This window comes from Nycticebus coucang, chromosome 14 (assembly GCF_027406575.1).
Source record: "Nycticebus coucang isolate mNycCou1 chromosome 14, mNycCou1.pri, whole genome shotgun sequence".
Lineage (NCBI taxonomy): Eukaryota > Metazoa > Chordata > Mammalia > Primates > Lorisidae > Nycticebus > Nycticebus coucang.
Window position 1 is genome coordinate 70,984,224 of NC_069793.1, and position 13,382 is coordinate 70,997,605.

At 39.1% G+C, this 13,382-nt stretch overlaps 1 protein-coding gene across 1 annotated transcript in view; it reads right to left on the minus strand.

Moving 5' to 3' along the window:
• Positions 1-13,382, minus strand: part of RSF1 (remodeling and spacing factor 1) — a 198,888-nt gene that overhangs the window by 71,383 nt on the left and 114,123 nt on the right. The window contains exon 5 of the mRNA XM_053561132.1: positions 921-1,072. Within this exon, the coding sequence (XP_053417107.1) occupies positions 921-1,072 (152 nt within the window). The remainder of the gene's footprint in view (positions 1-920; positions 1,073-13,382) is intronic.

Here is a 13,382-nt window from a genome sequence, read left to right on the forward strand (position 1 = left end):
AAACAATGGAATATTATTCAGTAACTTAATATTATTAACAAGGAAGAGGATTCTGACATATTTTGAAGATACTAAGTGAAATAAGCTCATCACAAAAGGACAAATATTATTTGATTCCTCTGACGTGAGGTTCCTAGAGTGGTAAAATTCATGGAGACAAAAAGTAGAATGGGGCTTGGCGCCTGTAGCACAGTGGTTACGGCACTGGCCACATGCACTGAGGGTGGCGGGTTCGAACCTGGCCAGTGACAACAACAACAAAAATAGTCAGACATTGTGGCGGGCGCCTGTAGTCCCAGCTACTTGGGAGGCTGAGGCAAGAGAATCGCTTAAAACCAAGAGTTTGAGGTTGCTGTGAGCTGTGATGCCATGACACTCTACCAAGGGTGACATAATAAGACTCTGTGTCATAAAAACGTAGAATGGTAGATGCCAAAGGTTGAGGGGAAGGGAAAACAGGGAGTTAGTGTTTAAGAGGTAGAGGGTTCCAGCTGGGGAAGATGAAACAAACTGTGGAGATGAATGATGATGACAGGTAGGTGCGGCACAACAACGTGGATGTACTTTATGCCACAAAACCAAATGCTGAAATATGGCTAAAATGATCAGGTTTATGTTATATATACTTTGACACAATAAACAACAGCTCATTAAATGTCTTAACATTCTCAAACTAGTAAGAAATACTAAGTTTTGCTAATTCGAACATCTTTGAGTAAGATTTTTAAAATGTCCTATGTAAAAGAGCAACATATTTCATGGTTTTTTGCCTTTTTTCTGTAAAAAGAAAAATCAACTTCCTTTTCTAGGAATGCTCCCAATTTTTCAAATTGAGATAGAAATTCAGAATTATATAGTTGGGAAGAGGAGTGGAAGATAGAGGAGATTACAAAACAAAGCAAAACAAAACACAAAAAAACCTTGTTTAGGTGTTTCTTCCTCTTTTTTAGTCTCCTCATCTTCTAAGCTGGGACTTTCCCGTGAAGAGTTGTCTTGACTAGAGCTTTTCAACAGTACAGGATCAATTTGTGCTTTCAGGAGTGCGAGAGTCTCAGCCAACTCGTTTCGATTTCTAAACAAGGAAAAAAATAAGACAGCATAAAAATCTTTCTCCTATTTTAAAGAACTTTCTGAATAAAACCTATTATAAATTAAAATTTAAAAAAAGAAAAATACCTTAAGAACAACCAAACCATCAGTATAGCTAGCCCTAATTTATCTTGAATTTTAAAATAAGTATTAAGAAAAATACATACTAAAATACACTGTTCTCCAAAGAGGAACCTTAAGATTATTCTCTCTACTGATTAAAAAGGCAATGAAAATCTTTTTGGTTTAAAAGAAAACTAGGAACAAAATTAAATAAAAATAAAAATTTGATAACTTTTATAAGTAGAATATAGTCTCCAAGGCAATGATTTTCTTTCTTTTGGGGGGAAGGGGGGACAGAATCTCACTTTGTTGCACCTGGTAGAGTGCCAGGGCATCTTAGCTCACAGCATCCTCAGACTTTTGAGCTCAAGTGATTCTCTTGCCTCAGCCTCGCGAGTAGCTGGGACTACAGGCTCCCACCACAATGCCTGGCCATTTTTAGAAATGAGGTCTCAGTCTAGCTCACGCTGGGTTCAAACTCAGTGAGCTCATACGATCTGCCTGCCCGTCTTGGCCACCCAGAATGCTGTGATTACAGGTGTGAGCCACCACACCCAGCCCTGGCAGTGATTTTCAACCTTGTGCCGTGAGATCTTAGGCATGCCATGAAAATTCTTAAGGATTATTAATTAAATTATTTTCAGAAGAAGTTCAAAGCACCATAAGTATATTCTTTTTTTTTACTCTTTTTTTGGATCAATATAATTTAAGCGTGCTGGGAAAGTTTAACTATTGATCCAAAAGTCAGTCCTGGGCGGTGCCTGTGGCTCAATCGGTAAAGTGCCGGCCCCATATACCGAGGGTGGCGGGTTCAAACCTGGCCCCGGCCAAACTGCAACCAAAAAATAGCCGGGCGCCTGTAGTCCCAGCTACTCAGGAGGCTGAGGCAAGAGAATCACTTAAGCCCAGGAGTTGGAGGTTGCTGTTAGCTGTGTGAGGCCATGGCACTCTACCGAGGGCCATAAAGTGAGACTCTGTCTCTACAAAAAACAAACAAACAAAAAAAAAAAAAACAGAAGTCAGTCCTAAGAACACAGTTCAAAAACACAAGTATTAGGGGCGGCACCTGTGGCTCAAGGAGTAGGGCGCCGGTCCCACATGCCAGAGGTGGCAGGTTCAAACCTAGCCCCGGCCTTTTAAAAAAAACAAAAAACACACAAGTATTTAGGTTGCTGATTTTTTTTTGTCAATTATAATACATAATTACAAGCAGGGAATTTAACTTGACTGAAAACCATAGAATGCCAAATAAATAAAAATCTAATCTATACATTCTTTATGTTTACTAGCAAAAGCAAAGTTCTAGTATGGTTAATTTAAATGCTAATTAAAAACGACAAAACTCACTTGTATGTTTCCCCTGCTCAGATAAGTAGTATGTGAGGGTAAAAATGAAAAGCAAACCCTGGACCAAGAGCCGGGAAACTTAGTTCTAGATCTGCCAACTAGGTTAATTAATCAGCACAGAGATGCCCCCATCTGTGTTTTCAAAGCACTGTATAAATACCTCTAATTCAAAGTGAATACTGTCGAGATGAAATGACTCCTTGTTTGTTATGTCACACATGTCCCCTCCCCTCCTTTCCCTTTTCATCTCTATGCCAGTTAGACTCTACCCCTTGAGAATAGGGACTCTACCTTATTAAGCAGGCTCTAAAAGAAATGTTTAATGAATGAATGAATTCCTTCTTCCTAAACTAGATGGCTATGTGCCTCCGGACAAGTCATGTCCTCACAAGACCTCAGTTTTATTATCTATAAAAAGAAAGACTGAATTCTCTTGAATATTATTAAATTGGCCTCCTAAGGAAAGCACTAAAATCTCTACTGATACACACCTCTAAGAAATTAAAATGGCAACCATTTATTGTGTATGGGATTGGGCATACATGTTCATATATATAAGCACACAAAGATAAACAGTATAGTACTGTGGCTCAACCTATCCCAGCAATTTAGGAGGCCAAGATGGGAGGATGACTTTAGGCCAGGAGTTTGAGATCAGCCTGAGAAATACAGCAAGACCTTGTCTGGACAAAAAGTAAGAAGAAACTGGCAGGGCACATGGCCGAGCAGTTAGTCCTACTTACTCAGAAGGCTGAGGCAGGAGGATCCCTTGAGCCCAGAAGTATGTACAGTGAGTTATGATCATGACACTGCGCTAGAGCCTGGGTGATAGAATGGGAGGGAAAAAGGGAGGAAAAATCCCAGCAACACTCCCTAAAAGACTTTTAACCTGATTGACATATTTAAACACAAGCCTAAAGTAGTAATTAGTATATGAGAACAGAAAACTACCTTGGGTGGCGCCTGTAGCTCAGTGGGTAGGGTGCCGGCCACATGTACTGAGGCTGGCAGGTTTGAACCCAGCCCGGGCCTGCCAAACAACAATAACAACAACAGCAACAACAACAACAAAAAGTAGCTGGGCATTGTGGTGGGCACCTGTAGTCCCAGCTGCTTGGGAGGTTGAGGGAAGAGAATCACTTAAGCTCAAGACTTTGAGGTTGCTGTGAGCTATGACGTCACAGCACTCTAGTCAGGGCAATGGCTTGAGACTCTGTCTCAAAAAAAAGAAAAAGAAAAAGAAAAAGAAAACTACCTTCTTTGGGTTTCTCCTACTTTGATCAATTAGATTTAGTGTGCTAGGGAAAATAATTACTTTTAAATCCTAACTTTGACATAGAAGAAATTTTAATAAATATGCATATATTCAAATCACACCCAAATTTCTTTTTTCTTTTTTTTTGTAGAGACAGAGTCTCACTGTACCGCCCTCGGGTAGAGTGCCGTGGCATCACACGGCTCACAGCAACCTCTAACTCTTGGGCTTACGCGATTCTCTTGCCTCAGCCTCCTGAGCAACTGCGACTAAAGGTGCCCGCCACAACACCTGGCTATTTTTTTGTTGCAGTTTGGCCGGGGCCGGGTTTGAACATGCCACCCTCGGCATATGGGGCTGGCGCCCTACTCACTGAGCCACAGGCGCCGCACCACTCACCCAAATTTCTTAACATTATGTACAGACTCTTTCAGACTCTGGACTCTTAACAATATAGTTGTTTTGCCCCTGCCCTACCTCCCTTCCTTGCTTTCTGTTCTCCAAGCCATTTCCTTTCATCAGGCATATTAAATCAGATGTATGTCTCCAAAATACCACACTCTCTTGGGATGTCAGGCGATTGTGCTTTGTTCCCTTATCCTGTAATGTGTTCCCCATGGCTAACTCCAATTACTCTTTGCAAGCATAGAAAGAATAAACATTATCTGGTGTATCCACATAAAGGAATATTGTAAAGCCATAAAAATGATGTTCTGATTTATACTACATGGGTGAACCTTATAAATCTGCTATCAGAAAGAGGCCAGACACAAAGGGTACATATTGTATGATTCTATGATTCTATGTATATGAAACGTTGAGAACAGGGAAATTATAAAAATCGAAGACTAATTGCTGCCAAAAGATGAGAAAAAGGAGAACGGAGAGTAACTGCTAATGAGTACAAGTTTCTTTTGGTAAGAAAAATAGTTAAATAGAACTGGAGTTAAATAGAACGTAGAGCAATGATCTCCTTCTGCATGGACAGCTGATTGGATTTGAGGATAGCATGAATATGGAGTGAGAAAATGAGTAGAGTCAAGGATATGCCCAAGGTTTGCACCCAAGCCCTGAGAGGATGTGGCTGCTAATAAAGATGAGACAAATGTACTGGCGTGGAAAGGTTAGAAACTCAGTTTCAGGCACATTGTAACAGATTTTAAAAAGATTCTAAATGCTCGTATTTTCCTAGCTATACCTTAAGTCAGCGGTTCTCAACCTGTGGGTCGAGACTCACAGGAACTGTATTAAAGGGCCACCACATTAGGAAGGTTGAGAACTACTGCCTTAAGTTAATCTAGAAACCTAGAAATGGAACATGTCATCCTAACCATTATATCGTTAAATATGATTTCTCCCAGCCTGAGAGCTGTTCACAGTTTGGGTTAGTAATGGGTGCTAAACTCTTCAGAAGCAATTGAACTAAGGGCCCAATTCAGTAAAAAAATAATTCAGCAAGGCGTTGTGGCAGGCTCCTGTAGTCCCAGCTACTTGGGAGGCTGAGGCAAGAGAACAGCTTAAGCCCAAGAGTTGGAGGTTGCTGTGAGCTGTGACGCCATAGCACTCTACCAAGAGTGACATAGTGAGACTCTGTGTCAAAACAACAACAACAACAACAACAAAATACCTGAGACAAAACAAAAAAAAGTCAAGCATAGGAAACAACTTCTGCCAAGTACAGGCTACATAGCTGGCTCTTCCACAGCACCCTTGGATGATATCTATCAAAGACAACTTTACACTGTATTGGGTACTATTTCCCTGTAGCTTGCTTCTACAAGGAGAACTCCTTAAGAGATGGGAGCACATATACATCTACAGAGCACAGCACAGTGTAAATATAACAAATCTTTCATTAAGTATTGGTAATATATGATTCTAGGATTCAGCAACAATATTCCAACTTTTTGGTATGAATTCCAAATTATTTAGTAGGCAAAAAAGAAAGTTTTATTGGGGCTAAGAAAACTGAAGAGAGGTATTAATTATTTAGTAATACCAACAGCAGTATTATTAATATGAGATGTTAAAATTAGTGAATATGTTATTATGTTTCAGGCACTACTCTAAGAGCTTTATATGAACTAGCTCATACAAGTCCAGCATAATCTAATTAAATAGGTACCAAATTAAGGAAACTGAGGGCATAGAGAGGCACAGTAATTTGCCTAGGGTCACAATATAATTTATCAAAACTGAATTCCAGATAGTCTGACTTTACAGCCCATCATAATCACCGTACTAAATCAGTAGATTACATATATTAGGCTTAGAAATATCTTGACAGAGTTTGTAATTATGGGTATATGAAAATTGTACAATATTATTTATGGCTCAGAACCTGTAGCTCAGCAGCTAAGGCACCAGCCATATACATCCGGGCCGGCGGGTTCAAACCCAGCCCGGGCCTGCCAAACAACAATGACAAAAAAAAAAAAAAAAAAATAGCTGGGCATTGTGATGGGTGCTCACAGCTGAGTGCGTGTTCCAGCCACATACACCCAGGCTGGCGGGTTCAAATCCAGCAAAATGACAAATGCAACAAAAAATAGCCAGGCATCGTGGTGGGTGCCTGTCATCCCAGCTACTCAGGAGGCTGAGGCGAGAGAATCACTTAAGCTCAAGAGTTTGATGTTGCTGTGAGCTGTGATGCTACTGCACTCTACTGAGGGTAACATAGTGACACTGTCTCAAAAAAGAAAAAGAATTCAGCCTCTTGAAAATGACTGTCAGGCCATTACTAATTTTTAAAATACTTTCATTGAGGTATAATTTATATATTATGAAATAAATATGTATTAACCATTAAGTTCATGAGTTCTGACAAATGCACATACTGTAAAATCCATACCACAATCACGATAAGGAATATTATTAATACAACACATTCCCTCCTATCCTTTCCTACTCAATCCCTCTCCATACCAAAGCAAGAAGAAATCAGTTTTGATCACTATAACCATCGATTATTAGTTTTCTTAACTCCAGAACTTAAACAGAATCAAACACTATGCATTTTTTGGCTTCTCTCACACATAAGGATTCCGTATAGTATCATAGGCCATTTCTTTTTATTGCTTTAGTAGTAATTCACTATATGAGCATTGTTTAGTACAGAGATGCTATGAACATTCTTTCATGTGTACAAGGCTTTTCATAGATATGTGTTCACTTCTCTAATATAAATACCCAGGAGTGAAACTGATGGGTTATGTAACAACAGTTAACATTTTAAGAAACTGTCAAACTGTTTCCCAAGTGATTGCATTATTTTACATTTCCATCAATAATGTCTAAGAGTTCATATCCTTGCTAACATATTTGGTGTTGTAAGTCATTTTCACTACAATAATTCCACGGAAAGTAAACTGGAACCTCATTATGATTTTAACTGGAAATTCTCTGATGAATGATATTGAACACTTTTTAATATACTGACCTTAAGTATATATTCTTTATGAAGTAACTGCCCAATAGTACATAGTGCTTTCTGTAAATCCTCCCTGATCCTGAAGAAGCACTGATGGAGTTTGATCTAAGATGGGTATTTTTGCTAAAATTCTTTCATATTTAATATCCAAATATTACCACTTTGTCATATTTGCATCTATTTTATCTTTTTCATTTCTAAAGAAACTACTGACACATACCTTAAGATAAATGATATTACTTGTGACATGTTATTTAATCCAATGGAAAAAAAAAGTCTTTGTGCCTTCATCTTCTTTCATTGAAACATAAATTAGAGATACAATTACAATAACAATAACATATACTTCTGTGGCAATTGGAACAGGTAGGAAATTGGCTAGAAATTTAATAGTTTTATTATTGAAACCTATTATAGTACTTGGTTAAACCATAAAAAATTATCATTTTCCTAAGTCAAAATGTTCAAACTTTAACGTGGTTCTATAAAACTTAATTCTTTTTCTTTCTTTCTTTCTTTTTGAGACAGACTCTTACTCTATGCCCTGGGTAGAGAGTTGTGGCATCATAGCTGACAGCAACCTCAAATTCCTAAGCTCGCACAATCCTCTTGCTTCAGCCTCTGAAGTAGCTGGCACTTCAGATATGTGCCACATCATCAGCTAATTCTTCTATTTTTTTTAGAAGACTTGCTTAGGCTGGTCTCAATCTTGTGAGCTCAAGCAATCCTCCCTCCTCTGCCTCCTAGAATGCTGGGATTATACAGTTCTAAGCTACTTCACCTGGCCCTAAAATTTAACTTTTAATGTTTTGTAAACCATACACTAAATCTCATTTCAACTTAAAACAAAATTCTCTCCTCTTTTTTAGAGATAAGGTCTCACTCTGTTGCCTATGCTAGAATACAGTAGCAGCATCATAGCTAACTGCAACCTCCAACTCTCAGGCTCCTGCCCCAGTCTCCTGAGTAGTTAGGACTACAGGCGTGAACCACCATGTCCTAATTTTTAATTTTTGTAGAGAGGGGGGGTCTCACTATGTTGCTCAGGCTAGTCTCAAACTCCTGGCCTCAGGTGATCCTCCTAATTGTTAAGATTACAGATTTGAGCCACCGCACTCAGCCTTAAAATATAATTCTTTTTTTTTGGAGACAGAGTCTGTATCTCCCTCTGCAGAGTGCCGTGACGTCACAGCTCACAGCAACCTCAAACTCCTGGGCTCAAGCGATTCTCCTGCCTCAGTCTCCCAAGTAGCTGGGACTACAGGAGCCCGGCCCAACGCCCGGCCATTTTCTGTTGCAGTTGTCATTGTTGGTTAGCTAGCCAGGTTCAAACCCGCCACCTTCGTGTATGTGGCTGGCGCTGTAACCACTGTGCTATGGGCACAGAGCCTATAATTCTTTACATATGAATTAACTACTTCCTATTTATTCACACCATAAACACATTATTAATCTTGCAACAAGCAAAAATGGAGATTGCTACTTAACAGTAGAAGTTTTAAAACTGTGACGATGTTATGTTAGTAAATTTTCACTAGAAGATCAAATAGGTGTAACATCCCCTTTACGGTGGATTCAAATCTTTACAAAAATATTCCATTTAAGTTGTAAAGTTCAGTTATATTTCTAGATTTAGCAATCAGTACAAAGGCAAACTACTGGCTTGACAAAACAGAATTCTAAAGACTAGATATTTTTTGTTATAATATCATCTTTTAAGGCAGTAATTTGTTTCTGATGCCAGGTGACCTCCAAGAAAATTACAGTGTTACTTTAAAGAAATTATTTTAAGTAAAAGGAGGAGGGTTAAGCATTCACAAGTAAAAAATAATGTTCACTAGTTAATTCCTAAATGTAACCTGTTAAACGAAAAAGTCAAAACCCTATTTGTTTCAATTGCTCTTTATCACTTGAGCTTCTAAAGAAATTTCTTGCTGGGCGGTGCCTGTGGCTCAAAGGAGTAGGGCACCGACCCCATATGCTGGAGGTGGCGGGTTCAAACCCAGCCCCAGCCAGAAACTTCAAAAAAGCAAAAAAAGGAAGAAATTTCTTGCTAAAAAGAGTAATGCCTCCTTAAAAACTCCACTTATCATATCCTAGTAAGTTTAATTAGAAAATACTTTAGACGGTATCTATCAGCCTTAAGACAATCATGTCTCTGGAATATAAAAATGTAAATGTTGGCTGTGTAATGGCTCTTGCCTTTAATCCTACCTAGCATTTGCAAGGCTGAGGAGGAGGATCCCTCGAGGCCAGGAGTTTGAGACCAGCCTGTGCAACTTAGCAAGACTTTGAACCTACAAAAAACTTAACAAATTAGCCAAGCATAGTCCAGCTAATTAGCAGTACAGTCCCAGGATGCTGAAGCAGAGTGAGACAGTGAGCTGTAGCACACCATTGTACTTTAATCTACTCAGCCTCAACATTTAAAAAATTTTAAAAACCAAGCATTCTTTACTTTTATCAAGCTCAGTTTTGCTTTCCAGTGACCCTAGCTCTATTCTTGAAAAAGATACTCTTCCACAAACCAATTCTTTTTTTTTTTTTTTTTGTAGAGACAGAGTCTCACTTTACTGCCCTCGGTAGAGTGCAGTGGCGTCACACGGCTCACAGCAACCCCCAGCTCTTGGGTTTACGCGATTCTCTTGCCTTAGCCTCCCAAGCAGCTGGGACCACAGGCGCCCGCCACAACGCCCAGCTATTTTTTTGTTGCAGTTCGGCCGGGGCTGGGTTTGAACCCACCACCCTCGGTATATGGGGCCGGCGCCCTACTCACTGAGCGTACTCATTGCCACCCCCAGAAACCAATTCTTTAAATGTTTGAAGACAGAGCAATTTCTACTAGATAAAGCATTTTCAGTTCACTCGATCATTTTTGGTAATTCTTTTTATAAAGGACTTTACTACATTAACGTTTCTTTGGAGTTTGGCATTCAATTCTAAATACTATATCCTAGGTATTATCTCATCCTAGTCAAGTGAGATGACACCTCATATTTTTTGCATTATGCTCCGAAAGAACTACTTAACTCAGATTATTTTAAATACTAAATATATATTAATGACAAGTAAGCCCTTGTCTTTTTGAAGAGGCAAAAATAACAATGCTTTTCACACTCAAAAAGAGTAAGATTTACGTGGAGAAGACTGCTCACTATGTTTATCAATAGTAGTTCCACTATGTTGAGTTAAAGCTAATTGAAAAGCCCTATCACAAGGTACCTGTAGCTCAGTGGTTAGGGCGCCACCCACATGCTCCAGAGGTGGTGGGGTTTGAACCCAGTCCGGGCCTGCTAAACAAACAAACAAAAAAATAGCCAGGCATTGTGGCGCGCGCCTGTAGTCCCAGCTACTTGGGAGGCTGAGGCAAGATAATTGCTTGAGCCCAAGAGTTGGAGGTTGCTGTGAGCTATGACGCCACGGCACTCTACCAAGGTAACAAAGTGAGACCCTGTCTCAATAAAAAAAATAATAATAAAATAAAAAGCTGTGTCACAGAAAATCTTATTTATATATATATAATAACCATAGACCTAATTTGAGGAAAGCTATTATCCTTTCCTAGAAAACACACATATGATATTCACCTAAAAACTATTCCTTACAATATAAGGAACTGCACAGGAGCCTGAATCCCATCTAGAGATCCTAGAGCTATGATACTTATTACCATATATCCAATTGTTTAGCATAGTGGCTGTTACACAAGTAGGTATACAATATAAACTTACAAGTTTAATAAGATAATGGAACATCAGTTTGACAATCAAGTATTTAAAAATTGTATTTTATTATACAAAATCAGAGTCAATAAGCCCAATGGTTTCTGACTAATCTTAAATATCTCACCATTATTTGGGCAAAGTTCCCTGGCACATGTGCAGATAAGAAAACATGTATTCACAAAGGTTATTGAAACAGATAAAAATAATTGGCAATAATTCTCTATAGACATTTTGATGTTCAACACAAGAAAACTGTGTTCAGGCATTCTGTATAAGCATTTGCTTCTGGAAAATTTCCACATATACCATTCTATGGTTCTGAAAAACAGATTAAAAAATAATAATAATAATAAAACACTTTTTAAAAAAAAAGGCAAAAGCAGAAGGTTTTATTCCTTACAAATGTTGTAAGATGACCAGATGCAGTGGCTCACACCTATAATCCTAGCACTCTGGGAGGCTGAGGTGGTGGATCCCTTGAGTTCAGGCTGTTTGAGAACAGCCCAACAAGAGTGAGACCCGTCTCTACTAAAAATAGCAAAATTAGCCAGGCATACCTGTGGGCCTAGCTACTTGGAGACTGAGGCAAGAGGCCTGTTCAAGCCTAAGAGTTTGAAGTTGCTGTGAGCTATAATGCCATAGCACTCTACAAAAGGCTATAGAGAAAGGGAAGGTAAAGGAAGGGGAGGGGAGGGGAGGGAAGGGAAAAGGAAAAGGAAGGGAAGGGAAAGGGAAAAGGGAAAGAAAGAAAAAGAAAAGAAAGACCTAAAGTTAAAAAGGTGAGGAGAAAATGTTTATTAAGCATGTACTATTCAATACCATTTCTTACATACACTTCATAACAAGTTTCTTGAGCAAGTATCATCTTCGTTTTAATGTATAAGAAAGTAACTCTCAGAGAAATTAAGCATAGATGGCTTTCTGTACCTGCAGATCAAAATGGTTAAGGAAAAAAGGTACAAAAACTAATAAAAATTAAAAATGCAGTATAACAACTATTTACATAGTATTTATATTACACTAGGTATTTTAAGTAATCTAGAGATGATTAAAGTATATGAGAGGGGTGGACAAGGTGGCTCACACCTATAATCCCCACGCTCTGGAAAACAAAGGCAGGAGGATTAATTGTTTCACACCAAGACCTCAAGACCAGCCAGAGCAACAAAATGAGATTCTGTCTCTACAGAACAATTTTTAAAAATTAGCCAAGCACAGTAGCACACACAAGCAGTCCCAGCTACTCAGGAGGCAGAGGCAAGAGAATCACTTGGGCTCAGGAGTTTGAGGCTGTAGTGAGCTATGATCACATACTCCAACCTGAGTAACATATCAAGACCCCGACTCTTAAAATAAAAAATAAAGGATCGGGAGGATTGTGTACATTATATGCAAACATTATACCATTTTACTAGGTACATGAGCATCTGCAGATTTTGCTATTTGTAAGGGTTTTTTGGAGCCAATCTCCTGCAGCTACCAAGGGATGGGTACAATGCTCCAACCATGTACCAAATCAAATTTAACTGCTACGGAGCTTGGAGGCTCACACCTGGAATCCTAGCGCTTTGGGTGGCTGAGGTGGGTGGAAATGCTTGAGCCTAAGAAGTTCAAGACCAGCCTGAGCAAGAGTGTGACTCCTATCTCTACTAAAAATAGAAAACCTAGCCAGGCGTTGTGGTGGGCGCCTGCATTCCCAGCTTACTGGAGAGGCTGAGGCTAGAGGAACTTTTAAGTGCAAGAGTTCTTTTTGTTTTTTTTTTTGGTGACAGTCTCATTTTGTTGCCCTTTGGTAGAGTGCTGTGCCATCACAGCTCACAGCAACCTCAAACTCTTGGGCTTAAGCAGTCCTCTTGCTGAGACTACAGGTGCCTGCCACAGTGCCTGGCTATTTTTAGAGATGAGGTCTCGCTCTGGCTCAAGCTGATCTCGAACTTGTAAGCTCAGGCAGTGAGCCTCGGCCTTCCAGAGTGTTAGGATTACAGACGTGAGCCACCACACCCAGCCATAAACCCAAGAGTTTGAGGTTGCTGTGAGCTATGAAGTTGCCAACACACTCTAGCCCTCGTGACAGAGTGAGACTGTCTCAAAAACAAAATTAAAAAAACCTTAATTGCTATAACTCTAAAAATCTTACCTCACGCATTAGGGTACAATCTACTTAAAACAGTATACATTAGATGATGTTTTAAGCTTGTATGACTGATTAACAGTATCATAATTATTTTGTTGTCATATTTTCTTCATCTATAATATAGGAAAACAATATATTTTAAATAACTATGAAAGGTAGATAGGGGAAGTAATAGAAATGGTAGTATGATATCATGAACAGAGCCCCATTTGGTGCTTATATTCATAGGGATAAATGGTAAGTTATATTTTGATTGAGGACTACTTTGTTTACCTGTATTTACCAAAATAATTGTAAGACGGTATGGAGTAATACATACTTATAAAATGGGCACCCAAG